This window comes from Chironomus tepperi, unplaced genomic scaffold, assembly GCF_022539635.2.
Source record: "Chironomus tepperi strain 1889 unplaced genomic scaffold, CSIRO-AGI_Ctep_v1 contig_260, whole genome shotgun sequence".
NCBI classification, from domain to species: Eukaryota; Metazoa; Arthropoda; class Insecta; order Diptera; family Chironomidae; genus Chironomus; species Chironomus tepperi.
In genome coordinates this window covers 639,892-664,774 of record NW_027226382.1, presented here as the reverse complement: position 1 = coordinate 664,774, position 24,883 = coordinate 639,892, and the positions used below count along the sequence as shown (strand labels likewise).

General features: G+C 31.9%; 2 protein-coding genes across 3 annotated transcripts in view; one reads left to right on the top strand and one right to left on the bottom strand.

Annotated features, from left to right (window-relative positions):
* LOC139091747 (uncharacterized) overlaps positions 1 to 10,521 on the top strand; it is a 43,325-nt gene extending 32,804 nt beyond the window's left edge. Inside the window, exons 6-19 of one of the 2 annotated variants that reach the window (XM_070641916.1) lie at positions 4 to 1,977; positions 2,198 to 2,446; positions 2,523 to 2,680; positions 2,780 to 2,909; positions 5,067 to 5,399; positions 5,785 to 6,035; positions 6,473 to 6,610; positions 7,102 to 7,157; positions 7,252 to 7,385; positions 7,492 to 7,939; positions 8,172 to 8,269; positions 8,330 to 8,351; positions 8,432 to 8,499; positions 8,555 to 10,521. In XM_070641916.1, coding sequence (XP_070498017.1) covers positions 4 to 1,977; positions 2,198 to 2,446; positions 2,523 to 2,680; positions 2,780 to 2,909; positions 5,067 to 5,399; positions 5,785 to 6,035; positions 6,473 to 6,610; positions 7,102 to 7,157; positions 7,252 to 7,385; positions 7,492 to 7,939; positions 8,172 to 8,269; positions 8,330 to 8,351; positions 8,432 to 8,499; positions 8,555 to 9,758 — 5,263 coding nt within the window. In that variant the 3' untranslated portion in view covers positions 9,759 to 10,521. Of the gene's footprint in view, positions 1 to 3; positions 1,978 to 2,197; positions 2,447 to 2,522; positions 2,681 to 2,779; positions 2,910 to 5,066; positions 5,400 to 5,784; positions 6,036 to 6,472; positions 6,611 to 7,101; positions 7,158 to 7,251; positions 7,386 to 7,491; positions 7,940 to 8,171; positions 8,270 to 8,329; positions 8,352 to 8,428; positions 8,500 to 8,554 lie in introns of both variants that reach the window. The other variant, XM_070641915.1, reaches the window with a different exon arrangement.
* Positions 10,522 to 20,294: 9,773 nt separating this feature from the next.
* Positions 20,295 to 24,442, bottom strand: LOC139091691 (doublesex- and mab-3-related transcription factor dmd-3-like). The gene is made up of 2 exons (XM_070641843.1): positions 23,490 to 24,442; positions 20,295 to 20,567 (listed from the first exon to the last, which is right to left on the bottom strand). The coding sequence occupies exons 1-2, from the start codon at positions 24,340 to 24,342 to the stop codon at positions 20,428 to 20,430; spliced, it is 993 nt and encodes a 330-aa protein (XP_070497944.1). The 5' UTR covers positions 24,343 to 24,442; the 3' UTR covers positions 20,295 to 20,427.
* Between the last annotated feature and the right edge of the window lie 441 nt (positions 24,443 to 24,883).

Sequence of the window (24,883 nt, the reverse complement as noted above, 5' to 3'; positions counted from 1 at the left end):
TAGGCAACTTGCCAAAATATCCCGTTCAACACGTGGTATTGTTCTACTGTTATGTGATCTGAATGTAGCACGACGTATAATGTCGGAAGCGACACGATTAAAAATGACAGGAGGGCATTTCATATGGATATGGGCGGATACAAGTTCAACAGCAGAATTTTTTCAAGCTTTTGAGATGACGAATGATGATAGGGAGCAGCAAACGAGCAGTAAAGGAAATTATGATGATTTTATGAATCGTAAGCAAAAACAAAATTCGAATTCACGCCAATATCACCAACAGCAGTCGTCAAATAATAATAATCGTCGTAATAATCAGACAAAATATAAATCAATTAATTCCAACCGTTTTCATCACATCATCGGTCTACGGAAGCCTAGTGATGAATCTTTTATAGATGAGCGTGAGGCACTAAAATTTGTTAACGATGATCCACGAAGTAATAGAAATAACTTACATGAGAGTACAGTAGCAGACATTATACCATTAAAAGATAAACGAAAGGATCAAAAGAAAGTTACGACGACTGATAAAAATAATAATACTAATAAGAAAGTGTCTCAGGATGGTTTGCAAAGCAGCAAGACATTTGCTGATGATCTCGTCAGTAGCATCGAAAATGAGAAAACTGCCAACAATTTGAACATAAAAAATATCAATAGTAATGAATTTAATGCTTTTTATTACGATCCATATGAGCAACAACGACCAAATCAAAACCGTATGGATGTTGATGATGATAACTTTCCTGAAAATATTTTCGGTGGTGGTGATTTTGATGAGTCGACGGATGAAGAGGCAGTTTATTATGATTACGATAAAATCAATCCCTTTCAACCTAATTCAAATCCTGCAACATCAGCAACATCTACAGTACCATCAACTTCGACCCGTCGTTTGGACACCACGACATCAAAATCTACTGACAAATTGAAAGTTAGTAGCAGTAAGGCACCAAATCGTCAAGTTGACAACACCAGATCTACAAGTACTAGTACAAGTACACAAAAACCGGGAACTGTAACACAGCAGTCACCAAAACTTAATGGTGATGATTTAGATTTAGAAAATTATTCTGATACCTCAAATGACTCAAAAGCTAAACGTGCTGATAATTTTCATCCTCAATTTAACATCTCATCGCACGTCTTTTTTCATCATTTTAAAGACTTTCCAGTGGGTTTATTAGCATTGAGGCACATTAAAATGAACGTTGATCGTGTTTTTGTACGTTCAGCTATAAGACTCTTTGCGTCCACGTGGGCGCGTGTAGAGAGAAATGAAGAGATAAAATTTGGAAACAGTAATAATGAATATAATGGAAAGAGTCATGGGAGTGGAAGAAGTTATTATAATGATTATGGTGAAAATATTAGTAATAGAAACAATAACAATAAAATGAAAAGTAAAGCTCATGTTAACAATCGTAATAATCCAATTAGAAAAAAGTTCAAGCGTGATGCACAAATGAATGAGAATTTGGAATCGACAACAGAAGATACAGCAACAACAGAAATTCACCTAAATGATAGTTCAATTTCAACTTTGGTTAACAGTAGTCTTAATAATACTAATCTAATTAAAAATATTAATGGTAAAACTACAGAACACGTAAGTGGCCTAAAAACACAACAATTGCACTCCAGCGACGTTGAAATGAAAAGCAATATCGATAATTTTAGTCATAAAAATAATTCATATAATATAACAATTTCAAGAAACGTCCAACAACTTGAGAAGACATCGTACGTGCCATCAAATGGCGACGATGAAAAAGAAATTAAATTAAAAAAGCGACCAGACACTTGGTGGTCGCCAAACATATTACGTGGCGGAAGTATAACAAGTAGCCCTAGTAGCGGTAATATCCGTAATAATCAGGATAAGATTAAAGTTACTGGCATTCCTCAATATAAAGGCGGATGCTTTGGTTCACCAAATCGAAACGACTTGAAGCGCTCGGAGGTTTTCGCGAGGTTAGTAAAACTTTCCAATTTTTCTTAATTTTTGGCAAGCTCTATAGGGGCCATGAGAAGAAGACATTGCAATTTAAACTTTATCTTTTTACCAGAAAATTAGAGAAAATTTATTATTTTGGAAGTAGAGTGGATGATTTCTTAATTTACTACACTTAAATCCAGTCAATCATATAAAGCAGTTCCTTTAATTTAATGTAATTCTTAATTTTCCCATCAGGTATTTACGTGAAGCTGTAACTTTAGCTTTATCGGGTAAAACCCTCCCCAGCGGTAACATGGAGAAAGCTTTAATATCAAATTTTGAAATTTTAAATCTTGTTCCGACCAACAATAAAGTCGAAGGACACAGTGGTAGAGATAACACAATGAAATCATCGACAATAACACAAACAAATCCCGAGAGCACAAAATGGAGGCGAGTTGGTCTTGTGCTTGGCAGGAAAGTTCATTTAGATACGATTGTATGGTAAGTGCGATAACCCATAAATGTGGCTGTAGTGATTTTTATTATGTGACTGCTTTTTTATCACAATTTTATCTAGGCCTGGCGGTGACATTGTCGTTTCCGGTTTGTCAGCTCGTGCTCGAAGTGTATTTCGCGTTGTTACGTCCTTATCGCCACCATTTGTTATGGAATCGAATCTCGATGAGGATGGATTATGCTTGCGTGGTCTTCCATGTCATCGTTTACCGACATCTGGTTCGTTTAAATTTTTGGCATATTAAATTATTTTAATTAGTTTTCAAACTTATTGTATCCTAACTTATAATTCTGAATATCATATTTATGTCCTTACAGACAAACATAATCTAACCATCATGTTTAATTCCATTGAGACGAATGAACGTTTTGTTGAAGATGCTGTAGAACATGGCAATCAAATCCCTATGAACGAGGATCATAAATCAAACGACAAACTTTCCTACAAGTAAGAATAAGAATAATATGAATAGGAAAAGTCATGAAGACATGAAATTCGTGACGCAATGGAAATATAAAACTTTTTTGCTCCATTATTTCGACTTGTTTTTTGGTTAGCGATGAAAAGTTTTGCTAAGTTTTGTACGAAGATGGTTACGTTCTTGTTCTTGATCTTGTCTTTTGTGGGATTTGAAATAGGGGTTAATGTTATTTTTAGTTTACTGTTGAATTCACATACTCCGTATTAAAATGGGAAAATTCATATTTTGTCTCCTTCAGAAACAGAATAACAAGGGGAAGGAACTAACCTAGAGATAAAATAAGATTAAATAATCGAATGCCTTCCAATTTTCAATTTTTTGATAACAAATTTTTGATATAAAACGAAAAAGCATAACAAGATTCCATTAAAATCGTTCTATTTCTGAGCCCCGAAGCTTAAACAATCATTTCTCATTTCCACATCCGAAATTCGATCAATTTAAATTTTATTGAATGATTACACTCATTAATAGAGTCAAGGACGAATCGAAAATTCTAAATCAATTTTGTGTTTTGTTTCATCAAATAAGCCTAGAAGCGAAAATTTCTTATTTATCGCTCTTCCGTCCCAAATCATTCGCCTCAAAATTGATTATATTTCCCGAGAGATTCAAAGTAGGCAAACGCTTGACAAAGGCAGTCATAGGAATCTCATTCGAAAAATGAATTGTATCTTTCAAATGACTGCTTCATCTCTTGTCTTTTGTGATTTTCATGCCATTCTTTCAAATACTAAGAATTCTAAATAATCAAAGCGTAATCTATATTATAAACACCCAATTCCTTTGCTGATACAAGAACGGAAGCCAAGTGAAGCCCTTTTGTGAAGCCATGTGAAACCAAAAATTGAAGGGTAAAAGGGGGAATGGGGGTCTAATGTGAAGCCGTGTGAAGCTATGTGAAGCCAAATATTGAGGGTTATCAGGAGGAACGTGTGTGTAATATGATGCCACATGAAGCTATGTGAAGCTGAAAATTCTGAAGATGGGGCGCCTCGGGCGCTCCCGATACTCTAGTAGTCAATAATATATTGAGTCCATAATAGTCAATGAGTATAACAGAGCTAGAAATTGAGTCGAATCGACTAGACTTGAGTTAATTTGGATCGACTCAAGTCTGCTCAATTCGGCTAGATTTGAGTCTCGTATAGTTGACTCAAGTCGATTAGGTTTGAAATGGGACTTCAAATGTGTCGGCTTCGAGCTCTAGAGTATACTCACCTAGATGAACCTGATAATGATGCTCAATCATGTTAAATTTTGGAAGTATACTCATGTAAATCCTCCTTATCTGTTCGGGTATCAACAGTAATTTGAATATATTCTTGCTGTTTTATTCTGCTTCCTTGAGTTACCAAAGATATTATTTCAAAAACATTGAAAGAGACTTCACAATATTCATCATTTTGTGTGAAAACATCCACTCATTAGAGATTACTTGCCTTAAATAAAATTGACATTAAAGATAAATGAATAGAAAAGCAAACGAAAACAAAATTTAAGCCCATTGAAGGTTTTCATTCATTCATAGCGATTGAATAACTTTTTATTGTCTGCATAAAGAAACACAGAATATAAGTTTTACGATGTTCGATACGCTTGCTTGTTCCTTGAAAGAATTTTTGTTCACATGGGCAATTTATTTTGATACTTGATTTGGCTGACTGTTAACTTAAGATTTATGGATGTTGAATACGGAAAAAAGGAGTTGGAATAGAAATATCGAGACCTTGAATATGACATAATACATTTAATCTTTACAGATGTCATAACAAAGACTCTAGGTCAAAATATGTCTGGCGTCACGAGAAATGTTTGTGTTTAGGCAGGTCTAAACATTCTACAGACTTTGAAAAAGTTTCTGAATTTATGTGAACAATATTTTTAATGCTTTATGATAGCTTCGAGTGTTTTTACTGTCTGCTTCATGATTTTTCAAGATTTAAGGATGTCAGACAATGCATAGGACACTTACGTCATTAAATTTTGCATAGGGAAAGAGAATCTCGTATCTGAATCTTTATTGTCGCAGTGTCAGCAAAAAAATCATTCATTTTACAGACCCTTAAAAGTTTATGCTCATTATTTATACATTTTCCATCTCCTTCTATTCATCCTCACAGAACTCGTTGTTGTTATGGCTTATCAATGGATTTATTGGATAATATTGCGTCTGAACTTGGATTCGGTTATATCCTTTATATCGTTGGCGATGAACTTTTTGGATCAAAACAAATCATCAGCAGAAAGTCAGGCATTCAAACATCATCACACGAATTCAATCGCACTCATGGTTCCATTCAAGAGCAATTGAGAGAAAGAGATAAAGTTGATCGTGAAAGAAGTAATAGAAGATTCAATAAAAAGCAACACGAGCAATCTCAATGGAATGGAATAATCGGTGATTTGGTAGCTGGCTCGGCTGATATGTCATTTGCACCATTGAGTGTTTCAAAGTAAATTTGACTTTTATGTTATTAATAGAAATTGAATCATTTACCTTTGTAAAGTATTTGAAGTGGTTCGTTTTGTGGGAAATGAGGCATTTAAGAAGGTGATTTTTGTGGCTTTATAGAAGAGATTGTGTAAATTTATAAAAGAATAAGGGCAACAGAAGTGACCCAAAATTTGCATGCTTAAATACCTCATTTCCAACTCATATATAATTCATAATATTTTAATAAATTTTCTCCTTACTTTCTCACAAAAAAAATCACCATGTCACGTCATCTACACGTAATCAATAACGTTAACGCCATCAATCGTCATCCTACAAAACTTCTTGATCACAACAATACACGCAATATATTGAATTAAAACAATTCTCACGCAATACATTAGAACACGTGCGGAAGTGATTGACTTTAGTGCGCCATATTTTCATAGCGGTGTATCTTTGCTTGCAGCTCCAAAGGTTAAGACGGATATTCCGTTGTTGGCCTTCCTCATGCCATTTTCACCCGAATTGTGGATAGCTGTTTTTATTTGGCTAAATCTGACTGCTATTGCAGTTGCGATTTATGAATGGCTTTCCCCATTTGGGCTTAATCCTTGGGGCAGACAGCGAAGTAAAAACTTTAGTCTCTCATCGGGTGAGTTTATATCAAATTTTGGGTAAATGTTATGAAGATTTCTGCAATATCTGTGAATGTTAAGATGATGTTTCCTTCTTCATTTCAGTAACTATCTATCTTTCTATCTCTATGACTTTAACTGTCTCTTTTATTTCGGTGTTTTGGTTCTTGTGAACATTTTTGTCAGAATCACTTCATCTTATTCCAAATTTGAGCCAAATATTGCCTCCCGAGCAGCACAATGTGTCGTCATGATGCAATCCGAGTAACTTTGCATCTTACCGTTGGTACGGCGATGCAATGGTGCCCTAGCAAACACATTGTGCTGTTCGGGATAATAAGTTCATAAAACATTACTAGATGAACGGAATCTGACAAAAATTTTCTAAGGAACACCCTCGATGTCACGTCAAATCTTAAACTAAATAATTTTTTAAATTTTTCATCCCTTACAGCGCTTTGGGTGATGTGGGGTTTGCTGTTTGGTCACTTAGTGGCATTTAAAGCACCAAAATCGTGGCCGAATAAATTTCTCATTAATGTGTGGGGTGGCTTCTCTGTAATATTTATTGCCAGTTATACAGCCAATATTGGTAAGTTAAAAAAATTTATTAATTTACATAAATATTGGCATGAAGTGGAAGTGGAATAATTAATGGATTTACAATTGATAAATCTGTTACGAGATGTAAATGAATTTGGGGTAAAATCAATGGTTATATAATTTATAATATATATCGACAGAATTTGTGTGGATGATTAATTATTCTGCTCTGTTTGATGATTGATTCCTAAAGTACTAATTGAAATGATACAACTTGAGCAGCCAATTAAATTTCCTGACTTAATTGTACATCCAATTAAAAATTAAAATTTTACATTACAACATTCTTCAATTAAGTAATTGATGTCATGAAAAGTTAACAACTTTTACATATTTTAAACTTTTTAAGCTGACTTGCTTGCTTCCAAAAGCAACTGCAGCAAAAGTGCCAACATTTAAATGAAAATGAAAAGTTTTTCACACCACACACACGTGCAACCATAAATAATTCAAGTAACATTTTTCATAATACATTCACAGCCGCCCTTATTGCTGGACTATTTTTCCACAATGCTGCCAGTATCCAAGACACATCGGTGAGACATTTTTCTATATCATATGATGAATATTTTCATTTTTTTTATTTGTCATAACTGGATAACATAAATAAAAAATGAATATTATTTATAGCTCATGACACAACGTGTTGGCATTCCACGAGCCTCAGCTGCTGAATCGTATGTTCAGCGTAATGATAAGCATCTTTGGGAGCGCATGAAAAAGTACACCTTTAATAGCATTGATGAAGGAATTCAGGGATTAAAGTAATAATCTTTATATCCTTAAAAATCTGATTAATTGTGATCCTTACTGTGCATTATGACAGCTATTACTACTTTTATGACAAAAAAATACATTTCTTTTATATAGGAATGGAACTATCGATTTACTGATGGCTGACACACCAATACTAGATTATTATCGTGGTTGCGATCATGGATGTAATTTACGTCGTATCGGAGAGAATTTCATTGAAGATACATATGCTATTGGCATGAGCAAAGGCTTTCCACTCAAAGAATCAATTTCTGCATTGATTGCAAAATATTCAAGTAATGGCTACTTGGATATACTTGTTGAGAAATGGTATGGTGGTTTACCATGTTATCGAGATGAGAATGAAATTGAAATAGTTCAACCACGACCTCTTGGCGTCGCAGCTGTTGCTGGTGTTTTCCTTCTTCTTGGTTTAGGAATGATATTGGGTGTATTTATATTGATTTTTGAACATTTGTTCTTCAAATATTATCTGCCAATTTTAAGACATACACCGAAGGGATCTGTATGGAGGAGTCGAAATTTGATGTTCTTCAGTCAGGTGAGGATGTATTAATTCTATTGATTTTATGCATCAGACATAACTGTTAATAAATTCATGAAAATCATGATTTATTAATAAAACTCAGGAATAGAATCTTCAGCTCTATTAAAAGAACTACTTGAAAATATTTTGCAACCAAAGCACATTTTTCCGATGCTATAAAATATGCACAGACTATGCCACACTCAATATCTCTTTAAAAAAATTCTATTACGCTTTTCATCTACAGAAACTCTATCGCTTTATAAACTGTGTGGAATTGGTGTCGCCACATCATGCTGCAAGAGAATTAGTGCACACTCTAAGAAAAGGACATATCACAAGTCTACTCCCTAAATGTCATGATTATAATCATTCAATATTGTAGAGAATGTACATTTTTGTTATCTTCCAGAAGAGTGTCAAGAGGGTGAGTTCATGCTGTTAAATTATCTCATTATATCGAACATAATTATTGAGAATTATTTCTTTTAAAATTTGCTCCAGAAGGAAGATGAACAGCGGCGACGTCGAAAGAGTAAAGCACAGTTCTTTGAAATGATACAGGAGATACGAAGGTAAATTTTCAGGAGATTTAATTATTTTTTCATTATCTTCTACATTTTCTAATAGAGTTCAACAAGAAGAGAAGGAACAGCCACAAATTCCAAAATTAGAAGTAGTTGAAGAAGTTGATTCACCAGCAACACCAAATATGCCGTCAAGTCCAAACCCAGATATTCAATCAATAGCTTCATCTGCACCATCCGTAAAACCAAAAGCGAGTCCAAAATTAAGACTCTTTAGTATAAAGCGAGATGGTCACTCAAGATCCAATTCATCATCACTTAATGTTAGACGATTTAGTACAGATAGCATCTTGGGTGAACGTCTTGATACGATTGGCAGACGATTAAGTCGTGATATCGCCAGCGACCTTGCCAATTCACCTCCAGACTTAGGTCATCGATTTGAAACATTTGGCAAAACAACCGGATCAAATAAATTTGACACGTTCTCAGGTAAAACTGGCATAACGAAATCAGCTGATGGTCTAGACAAAGAAGTAGCACGTGAAAAGAGTAAATTTGATACATTTAGTGGATCAATTGATTCAACAAGTGAAGAGAAACCTGAACTGCCAGTAAAAAGAAATCAAAAAGCCAAACAGAAACGAAGACCATTAAGTGTTGATACATACAGTACAGTATCTGAGAACAAAAGTCAAGTAACATTTGAAAATCAATCAACACTTCCACTGAGAGATCCCCTCAGAGAGCCCGTTAAGAGGGAATCCTTCAGAGAATCACTACATCCGGCAATATTTCAAATTGATCGAAGCAAGGCCGTTTTACGCGATAAATTGCACGAGGAATTAAAGGAAAAGTATGGTGTAGATAAGACTCTTTTAAAAGCTAAACCACCGAAAGTACCGAGCATTAGTAATCGACTACCATTGAGGAGTCAAAATCCCAATGATAGCTTTTTGAAAGTACAAAGCAATGACTCGTTAAATATTCGACCTGTTCCATCGCCACGATCATCAAAACCTCGTAAACATTCACATGATGACGAAGATGATGATGAAGGACTAGATCCAACATATGCAACAATACAACCTCGCAACAAGAGCCCTCGTTTATCATCATCATCATCGCAGCAGCAGCAAAATAGTCATAGCATTAATAGTAATACTATTGGTGGTAATGGAAGTAACATTCCACTAGGTCGATTATCCAAAGAAGATTTACTTCATTTGAGTCATAGAACAGAATCTGAAATTCATGAGTTCCTTAATGGTGGAAGAAAAACAGCAAGTAAAGCTGATCCACCTTGATATTAAATTAACATTCATTTTTTCGACTATAAAGAAAATTCTTTTTATATCTGCTTAATGAATGTCATGAAAGGAAACGAAGAATTAAAGATTAAGAAGCAGTGAATAAAGATTATGTAAAGATTTCTAATTTTATTATACACAAAAGGAATGATTATGCAAGCAAAAATGTAAGCAAAAAATTATCAATGATGAGACAACGATAATGGATTTTTTTTGTAGTAAGCATGAAAATATGTATTTTTGATAAGGACGAGTTGTAAATGCTAGTGGCTTTTTGTTGTCTATGAGATGATTGTTTAGATGAATTGGCAATTGAAGACATTTTAAATCGTACCAAAGATTTTAATGACCAAATTTTTTTGAATTATCTCTTTAGGCAGTGGTGAGCAAGCTATGTGCCCCGGAATATTAACATGTGTACCGTCAATTTTTTATGAAATGTCCACCACTGCCTTGAAGGAGCCTTCGGGAATTACGTTGCGGTTGGAATAATACTTGTAGGCACTGTTCCTACAGCAATGGTTTTTAATGAACCAAATTCTGCAAAAGCGTTACGTAATTTCCGAACATTCCCTATGGAGCCGTTCACTTATTACGCAATGATCTTGGGGATATAGGGAAGGAGAAAAGTGAGTTTTATCATAAATATATTGTTATGAATGCGGATAGGAGGTAAAATAGTTGATTTTTGATTGATTGAGTTTCGTAATAAGTGAACAACCTCTAAGAACACTAGCATTTACAACTCTAGCAAGTCAAACAGACAAACAATTGAAAAGAAATGAAGAAAGTGATAGTGAATGAAATGAAAATTCGTTATTGATTAACATATTGGCACTTAGCATGCCAAACTATTAACTTGAGATTAAGATGTTAATCTTTCATGAAACAGAAAGACAAACTGTACGAATAATAAAATTGTGTTCATATAAAAAAATTTCTAAAAAAATCTAAAAAGAAGAAACAAAAATGTCAACCTTATTCTTTAATTTCTTTCTGCCTCCACAAAGACACATCTCAGAAAAATAAGGAAATTCAATTCCGCTATGTTGCTTCTCATCGCTACGGTAATAAATTTTATGTTGTCCGTTGATTGTACAATTATTTTTCTTCTGTTCTTGAAATTATTTCCATGCCACAGGCAATGGTAGTGAATTAATGGAATGAGATACAATGTGAATTTTACTGCTATGCTTTTCTTTTGAAATGACTTCTTTTAAGCCAAATTGTGAGATTTTCTCTAAAACCCAAAATTCAGATTATTTTAATAAATTTTTTGAAAATCTTTTATGCAGACTAAAACCTTGTTAATCGCAGGAGAAGAAAAAAAAGCATTAAAAAATGATTGCTGCTGGCAGTACTGACGAGAATTAAAATAAATTGGATTTATTAAGCTGAAGGGAATTCTCGATATTGAATCTGTTAAGTATAAGCTTTGAATTTGTGAATTAAGTTCAAAATGAACATCCTTGACATCGGTTTTGGAAATTAGAATTTTTAATCAGATTTGTGTAGGAAGCTTCCGCGTAGGAAACTCTTAAAATTAAAAGTTTTTTGAGGAATGTTGATTCTCATTGTAATGTCTTAATGAGTCCGTAATTTAAAATTAATCTATTGGTCCTTCTCTTTTACTAGCACTAAATGGAAGCCGGCTCTATTTGACAGCCATATGGGTGCTAAACCGTGACTCCGTTTCGGAGTTTTCTACATTTGTGCCGCTCGGGTTTGCTTCATACAGTTTGGAGTCAACTCAAATTCTATTAAAAGTCGAGTCGACTTTTTCATACAAAACCCGAGTCGACTTCATCCTCTGGCATCATGTGATGATTCCAACCATAAAGATTCCAGTGAACTTAAAATGATACAACAATGATGTTATTTTATAGCAAAAAAATTACATTATATATTTTGTCAGTACATGAAACTTCCATTACATTAGTTTTCCTTTAAGTTGTTGCTAGTTTACTACACACATGTGCTGCTCTTCTTCTTGTTATGCTTTTATAAGTCTTTTCAATGGATTATCTTCTTGTGGTGTTATCGAAATATTTGAGCTTTATTTCACGACGCCCTTGAACTTTCTCCTTTTATCAATGATTTAAAATTCAAAGCACATCATCACGTATTTGTTCTTTGGAATGAAATTTGTTATCATGCGGTTGTGTTGAGGATGAAAAATTTTTGAATGAAAAGTTATTGCATACTTTTTTGATCGATATTCTTGGAAAAATCGTAAATTCTAAATTTTCAAGATAGAATTTTCTAAGATTGAAAAATTGAAAGTGTGAATGAATTTGGTAGGTGTACAAATCAACCTAGATGAAGCATAAAAGCAGAAAATTTCTAAGCCTTGATTAGATTTTTTTCGATATCTCTAATTCAATTGGCTCATTTACAATTTCCACACGAGCAATCAAAAACAGGAAAGCAAATTATGTTTGCCTAATAAAATTTCCTGAATAATAAGAGTGTTTATGACTGTACAAAAAATTTCAAGCGACGTATCTGTATTGTAATACTTGACTAGTTGATGTCATTGCTCTGACAAAGCTATGAATTTACGGAAAATAATGAAATTACAATTTTTTGATAAGTATGAACTTTGACAATTTATTACATTCAATAGCTCATGAACGAACTCATGCAAATTTTAATCAAGTACAAATGTATGTGCTGATTGATAATCAAATTTACAATAGTTTGCTTTTTTAATAATTCAAATTTACATAACTTATTGAAATTACCAAATTGAGTAAATTAAACTTAAATTGCATTATAATTTGTCATTGTCATTCATTTGATTAATGTAATGACTTTATGTATCATTTTGTCAATAAGTCATTAGTATGTATTTCTAAAGACTCTAGTGTTTATTTTGTATATTCAATATAAATTATCAGAATGATTTTAATATACATCAATCTCCTTCAATAATAAAATTCCCGAGCAGCACAATAAAGTTGCCAAGACGCAGTTATGTCGACACGTTGATGGCAAGAAGTGAGGATGCCATGTCGGCTATTTGACGGCTAATTTCGGCCCATTTTTAAGAAATTAGACTCTTCCTCTTCGTGCTGTTTGAGAATATTTAAAGAATATTATCATAATTTACATGATTTGCGTTCCAAAACGTTCCAAAATTCACTACCAATTAAGAATAATAATGTTCGACAAATCTTACTCATAATTTACAGTAATTTATACATGTACACTTTTTACCGTTTGAAGACAGTAAAAATCCAATTAACATTATCTAAATTATTTATAGCATCAAAAATCAAATTCTTGGAATAAAATTCAAAAGATGAAATATGTGAACATGAAAGAAATTCTTATGGATCAAAATACAGTAGCCTAAAAAAAACTTGTAGAAATATATGAAATGAAATTATGTTAGAAGAAAAACATTAGCAAAAATATGAAGGATATGCATTTTGGGTGTAATTTACGGAATATCTTCCAATTTGAGGATTAATTTTTTTTTTAAGAAAATCAAACAAATTTCTGCCAAAATAATTTTAGGTACTTGAAATGCATATTCATTCACAAACATCTAGTAAAGAATTTTTAAACGAATTAACAAAATGAAACTAGCGAAGTTATGGAAAAAAATAAAGTAAATGAATATAATGTCATATTTTTCGGAAGGGATGGTAACTATTTTGATGAAAACTAATAAAAGGTTTTTTCCAGATATTTTGGATTGGAGATAAACGCAGAGAGAAGTTGATTGGACTTTTAGCTCTTACCCTGAATAGCACAAATCGGTTAATCGATCTAAAATCCGATCTCAGCTTCAAAGAACTTTGAAATGAATTTTGAAAGAATTTTTGAATAAAAACAAGCCGGAAATTGCCCTTAACTGCACAACAATAGCCTGATTTTGTAAATTATCCCGCTAATTGAACGAAAATGGAAGATATGGACAATTTTTCGGGATTTTTACTCAGTTAAAGACCTTTTTCTCACAAAAGATGCCTATATCTGACTAGATGGCGGATATAGCCTAATTTGGAGTCATGCCGTTCTCATGCCGGATTTTGGATTGATTAATCGATTTATTCTGTTCAGGGATTGAAACGAAAATTTGACGAAAAAAATTAGAATCTTGTAGATATTCAAAATTTATTAGAATATGTAAAAGCTTTAAAAAAATACATTTTTGAACAAGAAGACCCCAAAAGTTACCATCCCTTCTACAATTAATTTTAATTTTTTAAAAGAAAAACAAAATAAAAAGAAGAAAATTAAATTGGACAAAAATTTTAATTGAGATGTCATCACACTGGCTCCTTCCTTTCACAGCGAACGAGTGAATAAACTTAATCGAATAATCAAAGCTATAAAATTTTATTCACCATGCAAAATTTTCTCTGGTTCATATTATTTCTTATTAAATATCCTTTCTCAAATACAAGTGAAAAATATGTGAGCAGTGCTGCAAATGCTTTCACAAAAAAAGGGAAGGAAAAGAAGAAAAGTTTTTTGTGCGAAAAAAGGAAGAAATGGAAGCGAAAAATGTTCAATAAATGTATACGATATCAAATTCAATTCGATATAAAATAAAAATCTCTTCTATTTATATAGCATGAAGGTTGAGAAAGGACACAGAAGGTATTTTCCGTTACCTTAATTTATAGATGAGAAAATTTCAGAGGAAGGATGTTTCGTAAAGATATTTAAATGTTGCTCTGAGATATGAGATGAAAAGTTATACACATGTGTAGGATGAAATTATGAATAACTTTTTTATGAGAAGGATGTAGCATTTTGAAGTATTGTGAAACGATTAAAGCTCTTCTTAAAATTTATTCAACATTTAAAGCATCACCCAAAAAAGAAACATAAACATTGAAACTCAAGCTACAGGCTGTAGCAGTTTGTTAATTATATGGTGAAATCAGTCAGTATTAGAGAATGATGAAGTCAAGAAAACGTTCAAAGGTCAAGCAATTCTGAACTCTTTCTTCATGGCACATCCATCCCTTTTAGCAATTTGGAACGAATTCTGAAGGAATTTATGCGATTTTATACGAATTCTGAGGAAAACAGATCACAAATTGACCTTAACTGCAAGACAATAAAGAGATTTTAAAGATCTTGTTTCAAGTTTCCCAAAATTTTTCTAAACAAAATTTGTAGGACTATCTTCAAAATCCCGCGTTGTAATGCAGTTTATGGTAATTTCGAGCTGATTTTCAAAAATTCTTTTATAATTCGTTCTAAATTGCTGCAAAGGTTCGAGTTGGATTCTTGTCTTCGGTTCTACTTTGGATAAAAGGAACATAAAGTAACTCTTAAAATATCTTTAATCAATGCTCAAAATAGCACCCAGATGACTGTCACACGGCATCCAATTGGCAATGTTTTGTGATACTAAGCAAAAAAATTGTCACTTAGATGCCATATTGTCGTGAATTTTTCAGCAGATCAGGCTTAATATTTTATATTCAATAACTTCTAATCCCACGAATACTGACATACTAAGTCCTCATAAAGAAATGAAATAAAATCCGTAAACAAATTTTCTACATATGCTGTTTACACGTGAGCTTAAATTACTTTTCAAAATGTGTGCCTCACATAAATTCCATATGAACTTTGCTTAGTACAATTCTCAGAAATCTCAAAAATAAACAACCTAAAAGAGTCCTTAAACACGCATACCCTGAATTTCTTTCCTGCAAAATGAGAAGCAAGCAAAATTACTTTTCCCATTTAAATTGCCATTTCAATGCAAATCAATACCCATTTGCTATTCATAGGAAGCAGGAAAAAAGGTACACAGAAAATTTCATTTTTTTTTGTCAATAGATAAAAGAACATTATTGCGATAATAATTTTTCCTACTTCCGTATTGAGTATATTGAGTATATTATGGAAGGAAGCTGAGGGAGTGTGTATACATTTTCAAAAAATAAGAAGTAAAAAAGATTAAATTAAAATATTTGAATCGGAAAAATCGATAAAAAAAATTGTTAAAAACTTTAATCTGTGATTTTTCACGTTTAAATGAAAAGGAAACTATGGATGGAAAATGGATATGGAAAATATTTGAACATGTAACATTTGGTAATTTAGTTAATGGAAAGATGTTGCTGGAAATAATTGAAAAATTTTAATTGATTCATATTTACTGAATCAAATTATTCAAATTTTGATGAAAAATTTAAATTAATCTTCATAATCAGTGTGAAAATTTGCGTACCAAAAAACAATATCAATATTTTTCCAAATCCGTTTTCTGCCTACATTTTCCCTAAGGTTTGAATATATCTTTGTGATTCTTGGTAATAATTTAAATTGAATACTTACAGTGAGCATAATTTGTGACATCAACACATGCTACATGCATTTTAGTGCTACCTGCTAGGGATGTTACTTTGATAGTGCTCATTAAACCATGTCACACGACACTTTAGTCGATTTTAATGGAGTTACTTATTACGTAATGCAAAAAATGGACCTTTTTGATCCTTCCTGTAACAAGATTTGTTCATAAAATAAAGAAAATTTAATATAAAGCGTAAAAATGTTTAGATCCTATTTGCGTTTCGTAATAACCCTAATAGGCAAAGAGCTTGCTTTTATAATATTGAAATACCATTCCGGTACCTAAAAGCGGTCTCTTTGGTTGTTAGGTTAAGCGAGCAGTTCCTCTGTTATTTGGCAAATAATCTTCAAAAACACCAAAAATTGCAAATTTTTTGACTTTTCTTCCAAAAACCTTGGGAAACAAAAATTGTCAGCATTTATCAATTTCTAAGATCACAATATACGACACCATTGATTATGACTCTGAATCACAAAAGATACATCCAAAACCTTATTGTATTCACTTTTAAAAAGTATTAAGATGAACAAAATTATTTGCAAATGAAGCTTTAGGTTTTTAATAAAAACAACAAAACTAGTAAATATTACTTAATTCTAACTCATTTTTCTAGTCGAAACAATTTCTGAAGTTGAAAACTTTTATGTTAAGGAAGGAAAGAAAAATTTTATAAACAAATAAAAGATTTGTAAATTATTCATTGTAAATATTAGAAATGAAAATTAAAGAAAAAAAACTTTAAAAAAATTGAAATTAAAGGCCACTCGAGAAAAAAATAAAAATTATATTTTACCGTTGACCATGACATAAAAATTAAAAGGAACGAGTCTTATTTCTATTTTGTGAATTTTCAGGAATAATCATTTTTGGTGTATGCTCAAACTCTCAAGGGTCTTGACATTAAAAAAGAATCGAAATCGAGACATTTCCTAAACAACTTGATACTGTCTCGAGAGTCTGAGTTGCTAAGTGTTCTCAATGTATCGTCATCGACTAATTTTAGCCTGATTTTCGTGATCTCATTCTAACCTCGACAATTCTTACTCCCGATGTATTAACTTAAAAAAAGCTACATGACGCAGAACAGTGATGAATGAATGTCAACTAAACGTGTGGACAGAGAATTTATACAAGTTCTATATATGTGACATGTTTACAGTAAGTAAAAATGTATTAACTTTCACCCATTTGGGGTTTAGGTCAGAAATGACGTTTTTGGTACGGTATATAGCACTCATTTTCATAAATTTCAAATGATGTCAAATTATTAATAATGTTGATTTTTGTGGATATTGAGTTTTTGCATTATGCATCATTTTTGGGACCATTATCTCAAAAACTTGACTTAAAGGTTTGAAAACGGCAAAAAAGGTTTTTAGCTATGTGCACCTGGTTTTCAACTTGAAGTCCATTCGGGTTTTACATGATGTCGAGTCGACTTGATTCTGAATAAATTACAGTTGCAAGTCTAACTTGTTCCTTTAAAATTATTATATGTATTTTTTTACAGTGTAGGCGTCTAAGTTCATGCCATTCAATGTAAATCGCGTTTTATATTTCAATACTTAAATCGTTAAAATGTTCAAAGAACAAAAAAGCTTTGAGTTTTTTATGTCTTAACTCAAACGTGACATTTTTCATGTTCTAAACACTCATCAAGCTACACAATAAAACTTTCCATATTGCATAATCTGAAAAGGATTTAAATTTTAAAGGTATATGGTATAAATGTGAGAAAGCAACAAAATAAAAAGCACAGTCATAAGGATCATAACTTTATGATGAAAAGAACATGCATTTTCTTCATAATTGAATTTCCTTTCGGGTGAAAGCAGTACTGAAATATATACAAAATGTTGGAAGTAAGGCAACGAAAAGTTTATTAATAAAAAAGGGCAAGAAAACTTTGAACAGCAGTTCGTTATAAGAAATTATTTTTTTCTCTCCTGATTTCTGTGACGTTGAGATGTTCAATGTGAATTCATAGTTTGGTCTGTACAAATCCGTGTTCAGTCGCATTTGTTTTCTTCTTATGTCACTCGATTATATACGGATGTATTACAGTTAGGCTATGTATAGTTGATTTATATGTAGATCATCAAGTGTAATACAATAAATGTATTATTTCAATAAGCACATTTCATGCTTTATAGTCAATGCGTTCTTAATACAGGCAATGATGTAATAATTCTTACTTTTTCTTGATTAAAAGTTGACAGAGAAAACTGAAAACTTTAAATTGAATTTGATGAAAAACTTAATAATGAAATATGAATTCCTGGATCGATGTCATCTTCCAAGATTTGTATGAAAGTAATTGTTGTTAGGCTGGCCAGTTTCTGGGATTTTCAAAGTCTTATAATTTGGTTTGTGGTAATAGAGTTCCCGGTTCACTTTGAGACTCCCGTCCGTAGCGAATTCTCTATGGAAAACTCATTGTTAGACATGCTCCTCCCTTCCTTCCCCTCTAAATTTCCATTTCCTAAATCCTAAAATTCTTAATTTAAAAATTTTCTCTGAAAAGTAAAACTTCCTACATCCAAAGTTTCAGCCATCCTTCAAGTTCATAACCCTTCATGCAGAACTTTGCTGAAGTATTCTTGAATCTTACAATTGAAACTGAATTGTGACAGTTTGCGCTTGTCTTGTGAACTGGAAATATTATATTCAATAGTTGATATTCAACATAATGAAAAATCACTTAAAAATTTCTTTTCATAAAAAAAGACTTCATCGTGTCAGTAAAATTAATTGCTGATTCATGAATTTCATGCAAGATGAATGAATGTATTTTTAAAGTAATACAAAATAGAGAATGAAATCATTTAAATTTGAACACTTATCTGTTTTTGCACAAAAATAATGATGAATACAGTTCTGAAATAATATATAAAATTCTTTATTGGAGAATTCCGGAAGGCACACAATGTATAATAGAAAAGATGAAAAATGCGATTTCAGGCCGACGTGACTGAGGGAACTTGACAGAAACTTTTTGAGGGTGCAAAATCTTAGGTAGGATATATGGGTTTTTGGGGAAAAAGGAGATGAGGAGAATCCTGATCATTTGGCTGAACAAATGGATAAATACATGGAAATTATGAAATTAATGGAATCCATATATTCTATGGAATCCATAGTTTGTATGAAGGTGACCCCCAAAATCCCTTCCTGAATACATCTCTGAGTTGACTCTGGAATAAATCAGATGCAGTAAAATTTGGCAACATGCCATAGTCATGCCGATTCGGCTACCAAATATATTATTATTGCATCAAAAAATATTAATCTACAGCAAGACTGATAATGTCAATTGCATGAAAATATTATTTAAAAGAATAACAACATATTGCATATGCTGTCATTATCATCAATGAAATATTCTGTAATTCGTAGATTCTGGTTTTAAAACATGTAAAATATTTTATATTTTTCAATATGTAGAGATCAAGGCTATTTAATATATATTTAGAACGCGTGTTAAGCTTCCACGTGAAATCATAACCATGCCGATTTTGAAATTTAAATCATAAATAAGTTCTAAAAATAAGCATATACAAGCATATTTCTCATGTTATCAATTTATTCACAAGACAATTTGTTGAATAAATTTAATCATGTGATGAGCAAGTTCCTTTTATTTAAGTGTATGTATTCTCACAATCAATAATACTCTGAAAAAAAAAACAGGTTAAAAGTTCAAAAAATAAGCACAATAAATGAAACAAAAATAAATCTTTATTTTCCTAACCGATTTTAATTCAAAATTCAACAAATAAAAAAATACGAGAAAAAGAAGAAATTTTTTATACCCGATAAGCATTTTGTACGATTCTCGTGCGATGTGAATTGATGATGTTATTACTTACTATCATTATTCATTTAATGTAATATAAATTTGTTGTTCTCAATTTTCTCTCATTCGACATTTCTCTCTCAATAATGCTTTCACAGACGATCTTTTTTATAACCATCGTCATCTCCATCATTATCATCATCTTATTGTATATATACAAATTGACTTTAAATTCTCTTTTATGTAAATTATTCTATATATACACAAAAATACACTTCTCTTATGAGAAGGTCAAAAAAATTATCAAATCACTTTTTTTTCTTCACTCAATGCAAAGTGAGATGTAGTAAATTTAATATATAAACTAAACTTAGAAGAGTAGATTCTTAGTTGCTAGATGTTTGTCCTTATTATAGATCTCCTTAATTCAACTCCTTACTTTCTAATTCCGATAATTGTTTATCATGCTCTAGTACATCAATTGATGTCTGTCAGAATTTTTGTTGTACCATTGTATACTTAATGTCTGTATTATTCTAAAATTTTCCATTCATCGGTTTTACTCTCACTTGTTGAGGTGATGAAAGAAGTCGAGGAAGTGATGTTGAAGCTTCAGATAGATTCTCACTTGCCATGTGTTGATGATATTTGAAAAATTCTTCAGAATATAATAAACCTAAAGTAATTGTTTAATGAGTATTGATTCATAAAGGATTGAAATTAATTTTAAATGGAAGTAAATAGCAAATAGTATCCGAAATGTGATAATGGTGTAGATTTATATAGATCTTTAGATATGCTTTGAGGAATTTTACCTTAGAATCTCAAAGGGATCGTTTACTTATTGCTAGATCCCTAACAAAATCTTGACATCACCATCCGTGGCGCACAGCTTGTCCACCACTGACCTAGCCTATTGACTCTACTTTACTCTACTCGACTCTACATATTTGAAATGGAAATATATATCAGCGAATAGAGTAGAAGCTATAAATTTCAATGTAAGATCCAAGCAGGTAAATAGCAAGCTCTCAAGAACAGAGTAAGCTGAGAGCAACGAACACGAAAATGTTCATCAAGTACAATAAGTTAAACAAGCTCTTGAGAGGATGTTCTTTGCCTGTTACGGGGGGTTCCCATTTTTTTAGCCGGATTTCCGAATTTTCTTCCCCAAAATTCCTAACCTAATACATCAACTTGACCCCAAAACACCATTCCCTGACTACGCATCTAATACCAATTATCAAATTTGCTATTTCAAGCGTACTTTCCTTCCATTTACTTACTAGTTTTTTGTGTTACATGATTCTGTTTAATAAAAATTTAATAAAATTACTGATATAAAAAAGTAAAAAAGAAGTAAAAATCACAAACGTAAAAGATTTACATGGCTTTAGGTAAAAACAGCAGAATTACAATTTTGTAGAATTTAGCATAAAGCTTTTGGAATAAAAGTATTAAGTTAGGCTTATTTGCTTAAAATGTTCATTTTCAGGCTTAACATGTGAATCTTTTACATTTATTGTAATTGTCCCGAGCGACATAAATTGGAAAGACTATGTAAAAGAGCCATTCCAGTGTGTCGCTCAGGTGTTAAGCATGCCATATAAAGAATTGCATGCTAATTGTGTTACACATTAAGAATTACAATTAAAATAGCTTTTCATATACAAGACTTAAGTTTCGTTGACATAATCTATCAAAAACTCATTGTCTCAAATCTCATAGCAATTTTTTAAAACCTATTAGCTGATATTTTTAGAACACTTAAGTCATGATTACATTTTAATTCAGTCTCGATGATAACAGTTTTATTAAAATTATTATTCATGTTTTCCTTGAGTAAATATTTTGACTAAGTTCAAAATGCCAAATGTTGCTACGCAAAAAATGAATTAAAATCATATTTAGACAAGGAAATCAGGAATGCACATAAATTTGCAATTTATAATAACATTTACGAATAAAACGGAACTCAAATGATGTAGTCAAAACTCATCAAAATTGACTAGCTTCACTTACATCAACAGTAAGCTTGCAGTTAGCTTGCAGTAAGCTTTAAATCATCAATTATTGAATTCCATATTTATTCGCTAAATTTTTACAATTTAAATATTTCTTATCGCTATTATTTATTACATTTATTAAACCATATTAGTATGTAATGTGATAATGATTTAGTTTATAGGAACTAATAGCAAAAAATTATTGCAATAAAATTGTATTACGATTTAAAATTGGGTTTATTTAGGAATAAAGACGTATGGAAAATTCCGGATTTAAAAATTTATGACAAGCTCTATGCTGCCATGGGGTAGTCACTTATTACGTAACGCTCTTAGGATGAGGGGGTTGAGATTTTGTTAAGCCTCAAGTAATGAGGTGATTTTAGAGATTTGGTTACGGAGAAGGGAAGCGTTACGTAATAAATGAACATCCCATATCCAACAAATGTATTATATCAAGACTCGATGTATTAGGTTTATAAAATTTGTAAGACAAAATTTCTTCTAAATAATATTAAATTAAGTTCCAATGACCTTATTAATCATGGTGAAATTGTATTCATTTTTTGATAAGCAGCATGTGATGATGATGAATTTTATGGTGAAATTTAATATTACGTTAGTAACTAAACATATCCTTAAAATATAGATTCAGGTCTAGATTTCTCATAGAACTGTTTCATTTACGGTAATACTTACTGAAAATCTGTTCTGGCAAATTCCATACTTATCAATGTCAAAAGTATCATGGATGAATTCATTTGTATGTGTGATTATTGCAAGATTTTTTTTCGTTTGTCGATTCTTATTTTTTGTGTCTTTCTACTTCACCCTAGTAGACAAAATACCGTTATAAATAGACATTTGCAAGTAGATTGATTAGCAAATGTCTGGATATATCGGGTTCCTGTTCTCTAAGGATATCGAATTGTAGCTTGAAATTTGGAACCCGAGAAAAACACACAACCGAAATTAATCGGTTGATTCATAAAGGATCAATAAATGCTTAAACCTAAATCTCCCAAATATTCCAGAAACTCTAAAGTTTACAATAAATAGCTTAAAAATGAATTGGGTAGGTCAATAATTACTAAAGAGTTTCATGAATTTTCTATAGAGTCATTCATGTATTGGACGTCATAAATTCTGGGAAATCTTCTTATTCTGGTCTCTAATGAAACTGCAAGGTGCTTTTAAGAAGCATCTCTCGATGAAAGCATGCTCTATGCCTGTCAGAGCATTATGTATGTATATCCATTTCAAGACAGACGTGGACGTCATTGATGGAGGACCCTATTCCTACACTAAAAGCCCTGACTTAAAGTTTCTTGCAAGAACCCGGAGAATTTGTCCAGAAAATCAGATTAATTTTCATGCAAATTCCCATATTACGTCGATGAAATTAGTTCATATACTGTTAATTTTGTCTAGACGCACATAAGAGAAGATCACTTTAAACTTCTCTACAGCACTTATAAATCATTTCTAACAATTTTGTTCCACTTCACTAAGAATTTGTTCAAAGGTTTTTGTAACACATTAGGAAGCTTGGCTTCACAACATTCGAGAATGATAAGTAATACAATACATACCTTTTGTCAATGCACCTTCAACAAATGACCAGTTTTGATGAGCTAGCAGCACAAATGCATAAACGAATTGAATTTTATTTTGACAGTCATTAAGACAGTATTTTTCGTATAGGCTTTGAACCATATAGAAAGTATTAAGCATCTCTGGTGGAATTCGTGAGAAGATTGGTTCGATATCTGGAATGTCTGGCTTTTCTGTTAGATCAATTGTTAATTCACCATCGTCCTTATCTGATGAGTTTGAACATTCTTCTATTATTGTTGGGAATGAAATCATTTCCACATCAGCCTCTGGACTGGTATTTGGACTTGTAGAGTATCCGGAATCATTTTCTTCTGAATACTTTGCAGCATAATCTGATAGTGCCAAACTTTCCATTCTTTCTAGATTCTTTGGATTCATTCGATAATCCTTAATCTGCTTTGCCATGATCTTCCTTCTTTCCTTTGTAATTTGGCACTTTTCGCAGCTGCAGTTGTTATATTTACATGAATTCTTATGTCCTCTGATGAGCTGATTTTCACCATGATTTCTGCATCGTGCGCACATTTGATTTCTTCTCACTTCACACAAATATTTATTTGATGATATATCTATGTCATTTGTTAATTTTGGTGCTGCTGCCTCTGTTGAGTTACTTCTCTCATCAAAAAACCTACTTTTTGAATTTTTCCTGTGAAATGCAATTTCACGGGCGATAAACTTTTGCCGTATCTTTGTTTCCCTACACTTTACACAATCACAATCTAAGAAGGCGCAAAACTTTTTGTGTCCTTTTAATGCTGAAGCCATGCCATGGTTTCTGCATCGTGCACAAACTTGTTCACGTCGAATTCTTGCACTTGCCATCATTTCCGTATTTTTTTAAAATTTTTACTTTTTATTCTACACACTTGTTGACAATTTGATTGTCGAGAGCAAAATGACACACAAGATTTGATGAATGAAATAATAAGTAATATAATTTTTTTATTTTTCTCAGTCACTTATTCTGTTATCATCATTCTAACAGACTTTTTTTGTATTCATTCCAGTGAGTTTTGTATTAGTAATTCTCTCATGTACGGATTGGTTGGCTGACTGGCTCTTTCTCTTTAGACATTTCAGGTTCTTCTAGATTATGTGAAATATTAATTATAGTTTTATATGAAAAAATTGTATTAATGTAAGATTTATGAATATACTGTATACATCAAGTGCTCTCAATAAGGGCATAAAGTGGGGAATGTAGGAGAAATTAGGCAAAAAAAAATTCCCCAAATTTAAATTTACCCCTGCTCAACTCAAAGTCGTATTATTCTTTCTGGTGCTACAAAAATATAAAATGTCACACATACTTTCTTCGCTCATATTTTTTCTTCTTCTTAAATATATGAATTGTTCTGGACTTAAG

What these genes read in the sequence shown, in the direction of transcription:
- LOC139091691 (XM_070641843.1), bottom strand. Translation starts at nt 24,342, where the DNA reads ATGATGGCAAGTGCAAGAATTCGACGTGAACAAGTTTGTGCACGATGC. An exon ending in TGAAGGTGCATTGACAAAAG is followed by an intron (nt 20,568 to 23,489) that starts GTATGTATTGTA and finishes CAATTACTTTAG; the next exon opens with GTTTATTATATTCTGAAGAA.